The sequence below is a fragment of the Acipenser ruthenus genome, chromosome 27 (assembly GCF_902713425.1).
Source record: "Acipenser ruthenus chromosome 27, fAciRut3.2 maternal haplotype, whole genome shotgun sequence".
Classification (NCBI taxonomy): Eukaryota; Metazoa; Chordata; class Actinopteri; order Acipenseriformes; family Acipenseridae; genus Acipenser; species Acipenser ruthenus.
The window spans coordinates 14,568,917-14,586,249 of record NC_081215.1 but is presented as its reverse complement, the minus strand read 5'-3'; the positions used below and the strand labels follow the sequence as shown (position 1 = coordinate 14,586,249).

General features: G+C 41.2%; 1 protein-coding gene across 1 annotated transcript in view; it reads left to right on the top strand.

Moving 5' to 3' along the window:
- The window catches only part of LOC117432394 (very-long-chain 3-oxoacyl-CoA reductase-B-like), a 68,517-nt gene that overhangs the window by 47,510 nt on the left and 3,674 nt on the right, over positions 1–17,333 (top strand). The window contains exons 4-10 of the mRNA XM_034054273.3: positions 943–1,053; positions 2,182–2,246; positions 2,815–2,859; positions 4,249–4,283; positions 10,891–10,972; positions 13,669–13,734; positions 15,586–15,735. Of these exons, the coding sequence (XP_033910164.1) occupies positions 943–1,053; positions 2,182–2,246; positions 2,815–2,859; positions 4,249–4,283; positions 10,891–10,972; positions 13,669–13,734; positions 15,586–15,735 (554 nt within the window). The remainder of the gene's footprint in view (positions 1–942; positions 1,054–2,181; positions 2,247–2,814; positions 2,860–4,248; positions 4,284–10,890; positions 10,973–13,668; positions 13,735–15,585; positions 15,736–17,333) is intronic.

The following is a 17,333-nucleotide window of genomic DNA, read 5'->3' as shown; positions in this document are numbered from 1 at the left end:
AGCCCACTCCTTCTCCACCCTCGCCCCGCAGTGGTGGAATGACCTTCCTACAGATGTCAGGACTGCCCAGTCCCTGACCACCTTCCGGCGCCTCCTCAAGACTCGCCTCTTCAGACAGCACCTGTAGAACTCCTCTTTTTTTTTCCCCTGGACACTTATTACTCTTCCTTAAATGCACTTTACTTGCTCTTATCTGCCCCCTATTTTACTGCATTTAATCCTGTACTTTAGAGTACTGTAATCTGTCAAGTGTTATTTAATCTGTAGTATTTTGTATTTAATTATATCCTGATGTAACTATCACTGACACTGTTATCTACTCCGCTATTGAATCGAATTTTGTCATACTTGTAATTGCTAGAACCAAAGTCATTGTATTTATCTTGCTCTTAATTGTATTATTACTTGTACTGTGATTCTTGAAATGTATTTTTGTTTACGACTGTAAGTCGCCCTGGATAAGGGCGTCTGCTAAGAAATAAATAATAATTGCTCCAGTAAAAACCCAACCATATAAATGGGTAATTGTATGTAAAAATAATGTAATTGTATGTAAAAATAATATGATATCTTGTAACAATTGTAAGTCGGCCTGGATAAGGGCATCTGCTAAGAAATAAATAATAAAAAAAAACTGACACAGAATATGTAGTAATGCTTTTTCATTGTATTTGTATTTTCTGTACGGAAGAAACCTCTGCAAATATTACAAAAACATGTTACAACAGATGTTTTATTTGATTATTTCTAGTTTTTCAAAATGAGCCCAGGTTTTTGTTCTCTTGAACCTTATACGGTTTACATTGCAGTGGTCATTTCTTTTAAAAAATGATTGGCCAGCTTTTAGGAAGACTAGGAACGCAGAGATTAACCCCAAGTGTCCTTGTATGGCAATACAACCGTTTGAGCTGCAGCCTCTTAATACACCAGCCTTTCTTTCAGGGGAGAAGTTCCAAGTTGACACCAAGACTATCGCCGTGGATTTTGGACAGGGGGTTGGGATCTACCAGACGATCGAGAAGGGACTGGCAGGGCTGGAGATCGGAGTACTGGGTGAGTTCACTGAGTGAAGGGACTGGCAGGGCTGGAGATCGGAGTACTGGGTGAGTACACTGAGTGAAGGGACTGGTAGGGCTGGAGATCGGAGTACTGGGTGAGTTCACTGAGTGAAGGGACTGGCAGGGCTGGAGATCGGAGTACTGGGTGGGTACACTGAGTGAAGGGACTGGCAGGGCTGGAGATCGGAGTACTGGGCGAGTTCACTGAGTGAAGGGACTGGCAGGGCTGGAGATCGGAGTACTGGGCGAGTTCACTGAGTGAAGGGACTGGCAGGGCTGGAGATCGGAGTACTGGGCGAGTTCACTGAGTGAAGGGACTGGCAGGGCTGGAGATCGGAGTACTGGGCGAGTTCACTGAGTGAAGGGACTGGCAGGGCTGGAGATCGGAGTACTGGGCGAGTTCACTGAGTGAAGGGACTGGCAGGGCTGGAGATCGGAGTACTGGGCGAGTTCACTGAGTGAAGGGACTGGCAGGGCTGGAGATCGGAGTACTGAGTGGGTACACTGAGTGATTCCTTCAGTGCTGGTGCTGTAAGAAACCAGATTGAGTAATGCTGTCATTGACACTCCTTAGGCACTGCAGCCATCTAGTGGCTCAACACAGAAATGCATTCTCTTTGAAATATCCTTCTGTAGGGTACAGTGGGATATTTCCTGCAAGTATTTGTGTCCTGTTGCCGTTGCAGCACACATATCCTCGTTCTGTTCATGAGAAGCTCATAATATCCGTTTCCATCCTGTATGCTTAGTTTAAAGACTGAACATCAATACAATAGAAAAAACAGCAACATAGTAACCATTTGCGATATGATCTAAACCACTAGATTTTTGCGTCTTTCTGCTTAATTGTATGTATCTGATAGGGTGTGTGCAGCTCACTCTTATTGTATGTATCTGATAGGGTGTGTGCAGCTCACTCTTATTGTATGTATCTGATAGGGTGTGTGCAGCTCACTCTTATTGTATGTATCTGATAGGGTGTGTGCAGCTCACTCTTGTGCATTACTATGTTCTGGAAATAGTGAACCCTATAGGGGGAGGGAGGAAGGGGTGGTGCTAAGCTGGTGTTGTCGCAGGCCAGATCTCAGCCACCCAGTCAACTTTTGTTGTTTCTTCTCCCTAGTTAACAACGTGGGGATCTCCTACAGCTATCCAGAGTACTTCCTTGATGTCCCTGACCTTGATAACGTAAGAACCCTTTAAAACGGAGTAAACATGTGTGTGTGATAGGTATACTGTAAGCAGCACAGGTAAGCCACAAGAAAGTGAATATATATGTTTGATTGCCCTGAAGTCAACGTGCACATCTGAACTTTAAACATCACGAGTAACAAAATAGGTCTGACTTGCATCAGAGGCTACAGAGGCAGCCATCTGTCCCCACCTTGGGATCCGCACTGTGGCTGTGCTGATAGTACAGAGGCAGCCATCGGTCCCCACCTTGGGATCCGCACTGTGGCTGTGCTGATAGTACAGAGGCAGCCATCGGTCCCCACCTTGGGATCCGCACTGTGGCTGTGCTGATAGTACAGAGGCAGCCATCGGTCCCCAACATGGGATCAACGTTGTGGCTGCAGTTAGAAACAGGCAAGCTGAAAGAAGTTGTGTAAGGTGCAGCTCAATCGTCTGACCTGCTGCACTGTATAAATGAAAATAAGTGTTGGAGTTTAGGTAGCAAAGTTACTGTGCTGATTGATTAGCAAAACAAATAACCTACTTTTCTTTTTTTAACTACTTTTTAAAATCTGTTTCACAGATGATCAGCAACATGATTAGTATCAACGTCACGTCAGTCTGTCAGGTAATAGATTCTTTGTGGTGTGTGTTTTTTTTTTTTTTCTTTGTAACAATGAGACGAAAGGAAATTGTTCTTTTTAGAGCTGTTTTTCTTGGCCTGGATTTTAAGTGTTTTAGCCTTTTATGTTTTGACCAGAGTGTACAGGGTGAGGAATTATCAGCTTGGGCATATTGAGAGTGCAGCTCTTAAATCAGCTATGGAATCTAGTGAAACCAACATTCAGAAATTGTCCTTTTTTTGAAGTAGCTCCTGAACTACTGTAGGGAGCAATGCAGTACATACATTACTTAATGAAATGTTCAGTTAAAACAAAGCAAATCTGAGAAGCAAGAGTGTCTTCTCGTGTACACGGCTATGCTAGCAATTCATGGACTTCTTGCCCACCAAAGTACATGAAAGAATAACCCCTTATTCTGTAGAAAGACAGGTGATCGTATAAACTCATACTGTATTTGATTACTGTGGGAGAGCAGAGGGGAAACACCACAATACTGCAAATGGAGTTCTGTTGTCTGTTACGGGATAATAGTGTCTTCTAGCATGCACTTTAGATGACAGAAACTCAAACTTGAACTGTGTTGAGGTTTAAATGCACCCCTCCTCGGTCTGCAATGCTTCTGCTTGTGCATGCCTCGCTGTAGGGGATTATATTGTAGCCCATCTTAGTGAGAAGGTAACTATTCTGCAGCAGGATGCCTTTTCAGTTTGCAGCGTTTTTCCCTGGGACGTGAGCTCCACTGAACTTGGAGGCTGTGGGCAGGGGCTGTTTGTCTGCTTGTTTTTGCTGAGATAAGCCTGATCTGAGTGGGGAGGTGGGTGTCTCTGCTCTGCTCTGATCTGCTCTCCCCTCCTCGCTCATGCTATTGTACCTGCAGTTTGTGGTTCCCAGAGCAACAGTGAGCTCCACCCACGCTGTCTGCTCCCCACCACCCACACAGTCGTGTGTGTCTGTTTTTCTCTCTCTCTCTCTCTCTCTCTCTCTCTCTCTCTCTCTCTCCCCCATGCATGCTCGCTCACCCATCCACTCACACCTACATTTCTTCAAACGTTGCAGCCATGAGACACCCGCAACACTGCAATGTGCCTCTTTCTGGGCAGCTGAGGGACGGAGGGAGACAGTGTGGCCTAGTGGTTATTGCTGAGGGATGAAGGGAGACAGTGTGGTCTAGTGGTTAGCGCTGAGAGACTAGGGAGGCAGTGTGGCCTAGTGGTTAGAGCTGAGGGACTGGAGGGAGACAGTTTGGCCTAGTTGTTAGAAGAAGTATATTTTAAACCCATTGAAAATCTTCAAAATCTCTGAATGTCTGTGGGTTGAGTAGGGTTCTTTTTGCTGCGTGGGGTACCCTGGCACCCCTGACTAACCGTCTCTCTCTTTATTCCTGCCTCTTTCAGATGACGCGGTTGGTGCTGCCAGGGATGGTGGAGAGGTGAGTAACTGCCCACCACTGGAAAGCTGCGTATCAAATTGTGATGAAACAACTAATTTTTGTTAGTCTTCTGTACGTACAGTACTGTGTTGAGCACAGCAAGAAACCTATCAGTCCCCACCATGAGATGAGCACTGATCGGCTCTTTCACTTGTCGTGTTGCGTGCACACTCTGAAACTGCAAGCTTCCTAAATCAAACACATTGTAGTAGCAACAACCTCACTTAAGCTAATGAGCAATTGAGGCTTATAAAACATAAGCAGATGTTTTACTGTACTCCCTCACACACACACACACACACACATACACCTGCTGAGTCCTCTGGAGAGTGAGCTCCCTGTTAACACCCCCTCTCATACACCCCTGGGGAGTGTGAGAGGGGCTCCCCTGTGCTGTGAAAGGAGATCCCTGTGACTAACACTCTGAGGTGGAAGCTCCCTCTGTCAGGCGACTGAGTCATCCCCTGCTCAGGATCCCCTTCCTAGCTTCCTTCCATGCCTGCCTTGCCGGCTTAGGGGCTCCACTTATGTAACTCTATTAAGAATTTGTCGCTGACTCATGGTGACTAACACAGAATTCTCCATTCACTCTCCGTGACTCTTCGAGGGGGCAGCGGGGAATCTACTGGTAGTTTCCTCGCTCTGTCATCACTTGGGCAAGCTGGCCTAGCAGTAAGAGCTAAGTGCTGGGAGATAGCTGATCTTGGCTACAAACCTGTTCTCGCCACCCCCCCCCCCCCCCCCCCCCCCTCCTTTCAGGAGATTTGATTTCACATAAAAACAATTGTCAGGTTTGCTGAAAATGTGAGTAAGAAATTTACAGGCGAGGAATTCCTATCCCTTAAATTTTGCAATGAATTTTAAAATGGAAATGTAGTAATATAATACTAGGGTAACTAGCATTGGCTGTCAAATTCAATAGTGTTCTGTAATAGATGATGGCAAAGAAACAAGTACAACATACTTGCAAAATAGAGCTATCGCTAACATGAAAAGAACAGATCACCCTGGTCTTCATCCACTGTATGCACGTGTATGATTGACATGCAGCCAGACAACAGAAGGACAGCCCTCAAAATTGTAATACGTTTAACATGCTTAGCAAGTTGCATCACAATCGGATAAGCAGTTCTCCAAATCTAGTTACAGGTGTGTAAAAATCTGTGTGTGTCTGTATGGTTGGTGCTGCCCAAATCCCCAATGAGCGATAATTAGAGAACTCAGCCCTGGGGTGTTCGATCTGAAAATACAAAACAAAGCATTTGAAAACTGAAAGGGCCTTCTGATTTGGACCCTATAAATAGTCTATTTTCAGCACAGTAATTGGTTCACTGGCCCTGGTTCTAAGGAAGGAATCTCTCTCTCGCACAGGTATCTGATGACTCAGAACCATATAGGTCGTGCAAGGGAATGGGTTTCCATGGCAACACACAGGGCAGCTGGAATGAATACAATACAGCATGCTGTGTGTGTGAGCGTGGGCGGGTGTGTGCGTGCGTGCCAGTGTGTGTTTTATTATTAGTTGTTAAAAGGATTTTCTCATGCCAGTGAATATTATCCAATTCTCTCTCTCTCTCTCTCTCTCTCTCTCTCTCTCTCTCTCTCTCTCTCTCTCTCTCTCTCTCTCTCTCTCTCTCTATATATATATCTATATATATATATATATATATATATATATATATATATATATATATATATATAAAATATACACTACCGGTCAAAAGTTTTAGAACACCCCCATTTTTCCAGTATATATTGAAATTTGAGCAGTTCAAGTCCAGTGAATAACCTGAAATGGTACAAAGGTATGCGGTAAACTGCCAGAGGTTAAAAAAAAAAAGTTTAGGTTACCTAAAACTGAAAAATAATGTACATTTCAGTGTTATACAAAAAGGCCTTTTTCAGGGAACAAGTAATGGGTTAACAGCTTACAGCTGTTGTGCAGCAATGGATGTAAATTAAGCCTTGAAAGTTGATGCTAACAATTCCTACAGGTGTCCCAACTTTTGTTGATTACTTACAAACCCTCTGTCTGTATAAAAGCAGTGTTGGAACAGACTGTGTTACTGCACCGTCTTAAGCATTATTTGGACAGTATTGTACTGCAGGAAGTAGTATATCGCTCCCATAATGGCGAGAAAAAGGCAATTAACAAAGGAAGACAGAAAGACCATTATAACCCTTAAAAGTGTAGGTCTTTCCTTTAGAGAAATTGCAAAGAAAGCCAAGGTGTCAGTGAGTACAGTTTCCTACACCATCAAAAGGCACTTGGAAACTGGAGGAAACTCTGACAGGAAGAGGTATGGCAGACCCAAAGCCACAACAGAATCAGAAGACAAGTTTCTGAGAGTCAACAGCTTGTGTGATAGGCGGCTCACAGGACAACAGCTTCAAGCACAGCTTAACACTGGTCGAAGTAAGCAAGTCTCCGTTTCAACTGTGAAGAGAAGACTTCGAGCTGCAGGTTTGACAGGTCGAGTGGCAGTAAGAAAGCCATTGCTAAGATGGCAAAATAAGAAAAAGAGGCTTGCCTGGGCCATGAAGCACCGCCAGTGGACTACTGAAGACTGGAAGAAGGTCTTATGGACCGATGAATCAAAATTTGAAATCTTCGGTTCATCACGCAGGGTTTTTGTACGCCGTGGAGTAGGCGAAAGGATGGTTCATATGGTTTCAGAAGGGTGAAAGCAAAGCAACCTACAAGAGCAACACATTTGTGGGAACTTTCCGAACAATATTTGATTTCCATTGTAGAAAGAATGCCATGAGTGTGTTCGGCTGTTATATCTGCAAAAGGTGGCTACTTTGAGTCAAAAATTTAGATTAAATTTTGTTAAACAAAATGATTCCATGATTTCTTTTTTTATCTCCAATTGTTTATTTGTTCTATGCTTTAATTTCAGAGTACATTGAGATATTAAACTGCGTAAATTTCAATAAAAACTGGAAAAATGGAGGTGTTCTAAAACTTTTGACCGGTAGTGTGTGTGTATAATATATATATATATATATATATATATATATATATATATATATATATATATATATATATATATATATATATACAGTACTGTGCAAAAGTTTTAGGCAGGTGTGAAAAAATGCTGTAAAGTAAGAATGCTTTCAAAAATAGACATGTTAATAGTTTATATTTATCAATTAACAAAATGCAAAGTGAGTGAACAGAAGAAAAATCTACATCAAATCAATATTTGGTGTGACCACCCTTTGCCTTCAAAACAGCATCAGTTCTTCTAGGTACACTTGCACACAGTTTTTGAAGGAACTCGGCAGGTAGGTTGGCCCAAACATCTTGGAGAACTAACCACAGTTCTTCTGTGGATTTAGGCAGCCTCAGTTGCTTCTCTCTCTTCATGTAATCCCAGACCGACTCGATGATGTTGAGATCAGGGCTCTGTGGGGGCCATACCATCACTTCCAGGACTCCTTGTTGTTCTTTACGCTGAAGATAGTTCTTAATGACTTTCGCTGTATGTTTGGGGTCGTTGTCATGCTGCAGAATAAATTTGGGGCCAATCGGATGCCTCCCTGATGGTACTGCATGATGGATAAGTATCTGCCTGTACTTCTCAGCATTGAGGAGACCATTAATTCTGACCAAATCCCCAACTCCATTTGCAGAAATGCAGCCCCAAACTTGCAAGGAACCTCCACCATGCTTCACTGTTGCCTGCAGACACTCATTCGTGTACCGCTCTCCAGCCCTTCGGCGAACAAGCTGCCTTCTGCTACAGCCAAATATTTCAAATTTTGACTCATCAGTCCAGAGCACTTGCTGCCAATTTTTCTGCACCCCAGTTCCTTTGTTTTCGTGCATAGTTGAGTCACGGCCTTGTTTCCACGTCGGAGGTATGGCTTTTTGGCCGCAAGTCTTCCATGAAGGCCACTTCTGACCAGACTTCTCCGGACAGTAGATGGGTGTACCAGGATCCCACTGTTTTCTGCCAATTCTGAGCTGATGGCACTGCTGGACATCTTCCGATTGCGAAGGGAAGTAAGCATGATGTGTCTTTCATCTGCTGCAGTAAGTTTCTTTGGCCGACCACTACAGTCCTCAACGTTGCCCGTTTCTTTGTGCTTCTTCAAAAGAGCTTGGACAGCACATCTGGAAACCCCTGTCTGTCTTGAAATTTCTGCCTGGGAGAGACCTTGCTGATGCAGTATCACTACCTTGTGTCTTGTTGCTGTGCTCAGTCTTGCCATGGTGTATGACTTTTGGCAGTAAACTGTCTTCAGCAACCTCACCTTGTTAGCTGAGTTTGGCTGTTCCTCACCCAGTTTTATTCCTCCTACACAGCTGTTTCTGTTTCAGTTAATGATTGTGTTTCAACCTACATATTGAATTGATGATCATTAGCACCAGTTTGGTATAATTGTTTAATCATACACCTGACTATATGCCTACAAAATCCCTGACTTTGTGCAAGTGTACCTAGAAGAATTGATGCTGTTTTGAAGGCAAAGGGTGGTCACACCAAATATGGATTTGATTTAGATTTTTCTTCTGTTCACTCACTTTGCATTTAGTTAATTGATAAATATAATCTATTAACATGTCTATTTTTGAAAGCATTCTTACTTTACAGCATTTTTTCACACCTGCCTAAAACTTTTGCACAGTACTGTATATAAATATAATGTTCTGCTGCTGTGTGCAAAGTATGTAAGCCTGAAGAATATTGGGGGGTTATGGGAGGAGAGTCAGATAATCGGGGACAGCTTTTAATGGAGTTGTTTTTTAAGGTTCCGTTTCAAATTAAATACAACTGCTTCAGTGGTATAAGAGAGTATACATTTTATTGTATAAAAAATGAGTCAGTAATATTAATGGTGTTTTCTTGTTGCCATTTGGCTCCTCCATCTGCCAAGTTTTATTGCATTTCAACAGCAACATTGCATGCTGACTTTATAGTCACCCTTGATATATACGGGCAGCAGTGTGGAGTAGTGGTTAGGGCTCTGGACTCTTGACCGGAGGGTCATGGGTTCAATCCCCGGTGGGGACACTGCTGCTGTACCCTTGAGCAAGGTACTTTACCTAGATTGCTCCAGTAAAAACCCAACTGTATAAATGGGTAATTGTATGTAAAAATAATGTGATATCTTGTAAGTCGCCCTGGATAAGGGCGTCTGCTAAGAAATAAATTATTATTATTATATATAGGCAGTGTGTACAGTTCGAGAAAACTGGGATTTGCACACACACCCACAGAGACCCCTGTGCTATCGCCAATTTAACACTGCTGTACTCTTGAGACAAGCTACTGTATAGACACGTGGTGGATAAAAGAATCATTAATAGTCAGTTTCTACTGGGGGCAGTGGAGGTTTGGTGTTCTTAAAAAAGCTGTCCCTTAGCTTTTGTGTGCAGATTTGTGATAACAGCTAACTAAATATGACTTTAATCCATGTAATTCACTGATCAGCACTTAACATTGAGAATCACACCCCACGAGGAGACAAAGAGTTACATTCATAAAGTGATTTTCACTTTACCAGCTATTAAAAAAAAAAAATAGCTTTAATATGTAAATGGTAAATCTGGCAGCAGTAGTCAACCCAGGGGTGAAATTCTGCCGGTACTCTGTACCGGGGCTTATTTTAACTAATGTTACCCACTGTTCTCCCATTCTTTTCTTAATAAAAGAAATATGTTGCATTTTTTAAACGGTTTTATGAGGATTCATAATGTACAGTGTTAATTTTCTGGATAGCAAATCTGTTTTAAAAAAAAAAATTCTTCTGAAAGTGTGCTGTGATGATGATCAGGCCATGATGAAAAATCAATTGAAGAAAGTGTACAGTATGTATAACACTGACATAATTCCATCACATTTCCTTGTTCAGCTTTGAAGCCTTATCAAAAGCATTTTTTTTCCTGGAGTAGTTCATGGTAATTAATATAGACAGAATCACAAGAGAGAAGCACACATCATATATCATTGTGGGATTAGTAATAAGTAAAACAACTGGGATATATGTTCTAGTCCAAGGCTATCATTGTAGCATGGCCAGGTCCTGTTGTAGGTGAGTACACAGAGTCTGGAAAGTATGGGGATTAAAATGGCCATGTCAAGTACATTTATTTATTTATTTATTTATTTATTGTTTGCCGATATCTATGCATTTTAGAAGAATTTACTCATTGACAATCAAATTGGTTAAATATTTGTAATGTTTCCACTCGGCTGCGTTTCAGTATCTGCACTTGTTTGAGAATTTCACCCCTGAGTCAACTCATATGGTGCGACACATCTGGAGATGCTGCTGCTGGTATTGGACTTGCTGAAGTCAAAAGGATCTCGGAAAATGAGTCTCGTTGTGGAGTGCAGCGAGAGAGCATGCATCCTATTTGAAAGCAAACGAAAGGCAAATGAAATAATTAATGTTACAAAACTATCAAGAAACTACTCAGAACAATACTGAGTAGCTCATTGAACTGTTTCTTGTTAGTTTAATATGTCAGTTATTGTTCTATTTGCCGAATAGGTATGAACTGGGGTAGCTCTCTGACTGCAAGACACGCGTCTGCTGCTGATCTGTTGGATATTACAGGGGTGATTCATTCAGGATATGTGTGTTTCAGGTCCAAGGGGGCCATTCTGAATATCTCCTCTGCAAGTGGCATGTACCCAGTCCCCCTTCTCTCACTGTACTCCTCCACAAAGGTAGGTCCTATACTCTCACTGTCACACACACACACACTGCATGTTACATCCTTCAAGTACGGTTCTAATTTTCTTTATGCATTTTCCTGGATGTGAGCATAGAGACTAAGTTAAATCAATGCAACACTAATTGTGAGCAGAAATATTTCAAGGATTTTATGAATTTTATTAGGTTACATGGTGCACTTTATTCATTTACGTGGGCTTCAGACCTTGGCATGCAGCTCCTTGGGCAGACATTGTCCTAAAAGAAAAAAAAAAAAAAAGTTTTCTGTTGAATACTCCCTCATTGTTCTCTAGCATGCTCTCTCATTAGCAGATGGATGTTTTAATGCTAAACATATAAACAGAAGGCAGATATGTTTGGAGTTGCATGTTTTTATTGCAAGGTGCAAGTAGGTTTTGAACTGTCTGAGACACCTTACACATGACGTCCAAACTTAAGTCACACAAATGAAGATTGTACTTGGGAATAGTGCTAAAATGTAAATATTTTATATATATATATATATATATATATATATATATAATTACACACACACACATAGACGTGCTCAAATTTGTTGGTACCCCTCCACAAAAAACGAAAAATGCACAATTTTCTCTGAAATAACTTGAAACTGACAAAAGTAATTGGCATCCACCATTGTTTATTCCATATTTAATAGAAATCAGACTTTGCTTTTGATTTTTTATTCAACATAATATTGTAAATAATAAAACAAATGAAAATGGCATGGACAAAAATGATGGGACCGCTAACCTAATATTTTGTTGCACAACCTTTAGAGGCAATCACTGCAATCAAACGTTTTCTGTAGCTCTCAATGAGACTTCTGCACCTGTTAACAGGTAGTTTGGCCCACTCTTCCTGAGCAAACTGCTCCAGCTGTCTCAGGTTTGATGGGTGCCATCTCCAGACTGCAAGTTTCAGCTCTTTCCATAGATGTTCAATAGGATTCAGATCAGGACTCATAGAAGGCCACTTCAGAATAGTCCAATATTTTGTTCTTATCCATTCTTGGGTGCTTTTAGCTGTGTGTTTTGGGTCATTATCCTGTTGGAGGACCCATGACCTGCGACTGAGACAGAGCTTTCTGACACTGGGCAGTACGTTTTGCTCCAGAATGCCTTGATAGTCTTGAGATTTCATTGTGCCCTGCACAGATCCAAGGCACCCTGTGCCAGGTGCAGCAAAGCAGCCCCAAAACATAACCGAGCCTCCTCCATGTTTCACTGTAGGTATGGTGTTCTTTTCTTTGAAAGCTTCATTTTTTCGTCCGTGAACATAAAGCTGATGTGACTTGCCAAAAAGCTCCAGTTTTGACTCCTCTGTCCAAAGGACATTCTCCCAGAAGGATTGTGGCTTGTCAATATGCATTTTAGCAAATTCGTGTCTGGCTTTTTTATGTTTCTTTCAAAAGTGGAGTCCTCCTGGGTCTTCTTCCATGGAGCCCACTTTCGCTCAAAAAGCGACGGATGGTGCGATCAGAAACTGACGTACCTTCACCTTGGAGTTCAGCTTGTATCCCTTTGGCAGTTATCCTTGGTTCTTTTTCTACCATTCGCACTATCCTTCTGTTCAATCTGGGGTCGATTTTCCTCTTGCGGCCGCGCCCAGGGAGGTTGGCTACAGTTCCATGGACCTTAAACTTCTTAATAGTATTTGCAACTGTTGTCACAGGAACATCAAGCTGCTTGGAGATGGTCTTGTAGCCTTTACCTTTACCATGCTTGTCTATTATTTTCTTTCTGATCTCCTCAGACAACTCTCTCCTTTGCTTTCTCTGGTCCATGTTCAGTGTGGTGCACACAATGATACCAAACAGCACAGTGACTACTTTTCTCCATTTAAATAAGCTGAATGACTGATTACAAGATTGGAGACATGTGATTGGATACTAATTAAAGAAACTAATTAGTTTGAAATATCACTATAATCCAATTATTTATTATCTTTCCTAAGGGGTACCAACAAATGTGTCCAGGCCATTTTAGAATATATTTGTAGAATAAGCCATAATTCATCTCTTTTCACAGCTTCTTTGCTTTATTCTATGACATACCAAAGGCATGCAAGTATACATGATAAAATAGCTTTTAATTTCATCATTTTTCAGGAGGAATGAAGCATTATTTCAATGAGCTGTAAGGGTACCAACAAATTTGAGCACGTCTGTGTGTGTGTGTGTGTGTCTATATATATATATATATATATATATATATATATATATATATATATATTTTTTTTTTTTTGTAAAACATAACTTTTATCCCCTTCTCCCCTGGTCGTGAAATGGTTCTGTCCCTGAATCATGCATGTGGCCTACAGGTGGGTGTCCTGGTGAGGCTGTTCATTAAACAAAAGTGCAGCGGCAGAAATGTGTTTTTAAAAAGGTTATAGCGGTTTTTTTAGGTAATATTTTCCTCTTGAGAAACTCGTGTCAAGTTCACTCTTTCTTTAAATTGATGAAGTTAATAGGAATCTCCATTTGACATTTTTAAACTTTGGAATGAGGTGTGGTGTTCTATGCATAGGATGATATCTGTACACTGGAATTTAGGCAAATACTTCACTGTGATTTGGTTGGTTTCTGGTTACAGCAGGCTTTGCTTGCTATGTCTTGAAGGTGTGGCTCAATATTGACTGCTGTGTAATGTTATTTTTTTTCTCTCTCTCTCTCTCTCTCTCTCAGGCATTTGTTGATTTTTTCTCTCGAGCAGTGCATGCAGAGTACAAGAGCCGGGGGATCATTGTGCAGGTAATGCACTTCCATTCCAGTGGAGAGGCCCTGCTCCTTCCTTCCTTCCTTCCTTCCTTCCTTTCTTCTTATTGTATACTGTTGCCATGGAGACCTGCACTCTTAGCAACAGCAAGAACTTGCATTCACACACCTAGGGCTGTGACACTATTAGGTCTTAAAGGCACAGCTCTTTGTTTAGTACTCTTTGTTATTTACTCATTGGTTAGATAAGTAACTACTACATACATCCACCACATACCGTTTTAATCAATACACTGATGAATGCACTAGCCAAAATGTTTGCCTGTTTGACTGACTTTAAGTTTTAGAAAATCTTGATGTGCTAATTCCGTAATGATGACATCATGACAGGACATTATGTTTTTATGGACAATGTTGTATTTGTTCTTGCTGCTTTTTTTTTTAGAAATAATATGTATTTGGGATTGGGATATTGTAAAAATATATATTTTAAAAATGGGAAAACAAAAAAAGTTGTACCGTTTTACCTTGAACAGAAACTTAATGTATTATTAAAATTCCAAATGAACGTACTTGGATGTTTGTTCGTCTAGGTTTGCATGTGAGGGTTTTCATGAATCTGGCTCAAGTGACTTGAACTTCAGCTCCCCCTTGTGGCACTGCCTTGCTCAGCTCCTCTCAATTTAATTGTGCTTCCACTGTATATCTTGTAATTTTATGTTTTAAAGATACACAAAAAAATGGTGTAAAGATACATATACAATACATATAAATCCAAGAAAAAAATAAGTTGATGCCATCCTTTGCAAAAAGAAAATAGAAGTGACTCCATCACTATATGATGTAACATTTGAACAAATATTGATAATTATTTTTCTAGCATGATGTACATAAGAAAGAATAGATTACAATTAGCATTTAATTAAAATAACTGACTGATGAGAGAACAAAGGTCTTTCAGCACATTCCTCAAATCGACTTCTAGCGTTCTAATCATGTATTTCCAATATACAATGTTCATAAAATGGATTATAACACGACAATTCAAGTTCATATTCTCTTACAAGTCGTTTTGCCATGTACTTCCTTCACTCCCTGAACGTGTTTGCAGGTGTTCTACTGTGGCCTCTTCTGACTTTGAACCAGCTAGCAGCAACATGCCAGACCATGTTGTGCTTTCGTTCTTGTATCCCGATAAAACCATGCATTCCTCTGTTGTGATGCGATAATCATGTAAAGGTCTCATGATTCTCAGATCCACGAAGAATCGTTACACCCCTAACTGTAGGTGTAGACTGTAGTACACTGCACTGTATTGGAGGTGTAGACTGTAGTACACTGCACTGTATTGGAGGTGTAGACTGTAGTACACTGCACTGTATTGTAGGTGTAGACTGTAGTACGCTGCACTGTATTGGAGGTGTAGACTGTAGTATGCTGCACTGTATTGGAGGTGTAGACTGTAGTACACTGCACTGTATTGGAGGTGTAGACTGTAGCATACTGCACTGTATTGGAGGTGCAGACTGTAGCATACTGCACTGTACACTGGAGAACTACTCAAACTGCAACCAAGAGATCAAGCAATGATCAGAGTCAAGTGGAAACTTGCACATTAAACAACAACTTGTAGACCTATCAGTAATACGTTTTACTGTAGTTGTATATCTAAGAACACATATATTCTGTTTTAATCCCCCAAATAAATATCAAATCCAATTTAAAACCTCTCTTTTCACTGGATGGTGTGGTTTAATGTTCACATGCTCATTACTAGACAAGCAGAACTAGTTTCCTAGTGAGTATTCATATTACATCTAATGTAATGAATGTGTGTGTCTCCTCTCTCTCTGTCTTTCGCTCTCGCTCTCTTGCTCGTCTCCCCAGAGCGTCCTGCCCTTCTTCGTGGCCACCAAGCTGAGCAAGATCCGGCAGCCGACCCTGGACAAGCCCAGCCCTGCAGCCTATGTGAAGGCAGCTCTGAGCACCGTGGGGCTGCAGATCCAAACCAACGGCTACCTGCTTCATGCACTGATGGTGAGGATTAGGATCTCTGTGAGACAATAAAATACATGTGATAGGCCTGATGGTTAGTAAGGTAACTGAATAGTGCATTATTAATGGACTCTTGAGGCAAAGTCCACCACCAAGTCAATCTCCTACTGCTTGTTGAAATAGTACTGATTCATGTTTTGTTTAATATCAATGTAATATCCTTTTCCAGACTCAACTGAATGATGCTGAAACAAAACATGTTATTTTAAAACAATAACACTGTCAAACTGTGGTAATGGAAAGTGTACTGACAAGCAAGGATACACTTAAATAGCCAGCAAGTTAAATCCAGGCAAATATTAAAATAGGTTAAGGACTCCGGATCCCTGGGAGGTCCCCTGGTAGCAGCAGGGTGAGTCATACTGCAGGGGAGCGCGGGTTCACATCCTGGCTGTGTGAAGCTGCGGGTCTTCACTGGGGATTCCAGAGGGAGTGCCACATTGGCTCTGGCTCTCCCTTGGGTTAGGGAGGCAAAATCGGGAGGAACTGCCTCTTCTCATCGTGCTCTTGAGTTCCTTATGGAGAATTGCAGCAGGGAGGGAATGGAACTGGACTTTCTAAATTGTGGAGAAAATCAGGGGTAAAATAATTGGGCACTCCAAAAAAAAAATCAACAAAAATGATTTAGATCAGTTGAAATATAAACTGTTTGAGAGTTTATGAAGGTCTTCCAGTACTATTTTTGGACACCACCCCCCTGTATTTCTACTAATATAAAATATTTATTTTGATTTTGAGACTAGAATATGCTGTTTTAAATGGCTTTAATGATTGAGAAGGTTCCACTAATGGCTAGTTTCATATACCCCTTGAGAAAGGCAGGCCTAGGTAGTGATAATAGGGGGGGGGGGGGGGGGTCTTTGAAACCAGCCATAGGTCTTGGTTATGCATCTATAATCACAAAAACTCAGTCATTTCTTCTTCAGCACACATTTCAATCGCTATTTATAAAACAAGTTTTTAAAGCCCATTTTGATTGATTTACACCAGGTTTGCAGTTAATAACTTATTTAGCGAGGGTTTATTAATTTATACACTTTTCAAAGCACTGTGTAAAACAGTCATTTTGTTTTTAATGAATAGGGCCCAAGGTTCATCATTGCTGCACCAAAAATACACTATCAGGACAGTTTTGTAACCAAAAATGTTTAATGTGTGATTTCAAGTCAGGATCAACAACAACAAACTTAAACTTATAAAGTGCTTTCGATGTGAGACACACCCCAGAGCACTGTACATATTGAGTACAAAACTACACTATTAACATTAAGATACAGGACTAAGCAGTTACAAGGCCAAACTATATAAACAAGACTCCAATCAGTCCTTAATACCTTTTGGGATTGAGGTTCAGAGCTCAGGCGCATAGTTTGAGTAGGAAGACACGCGCTCCCTGGATAGAGAGTCTAACTCTGTGCTTCACCAATAATCCAAGGTCTTCCAACCACAGGGCACAGCTAGGGACATAAGAAAGAAGCATCTCTGCAATATAAACAGGAGCAAGACCACGTAGGGCCTTGCAGGTCAGTAATGAAACCTTCAAATCCACCCTGCATCGCACTGGAAGATAGTGAAATGTT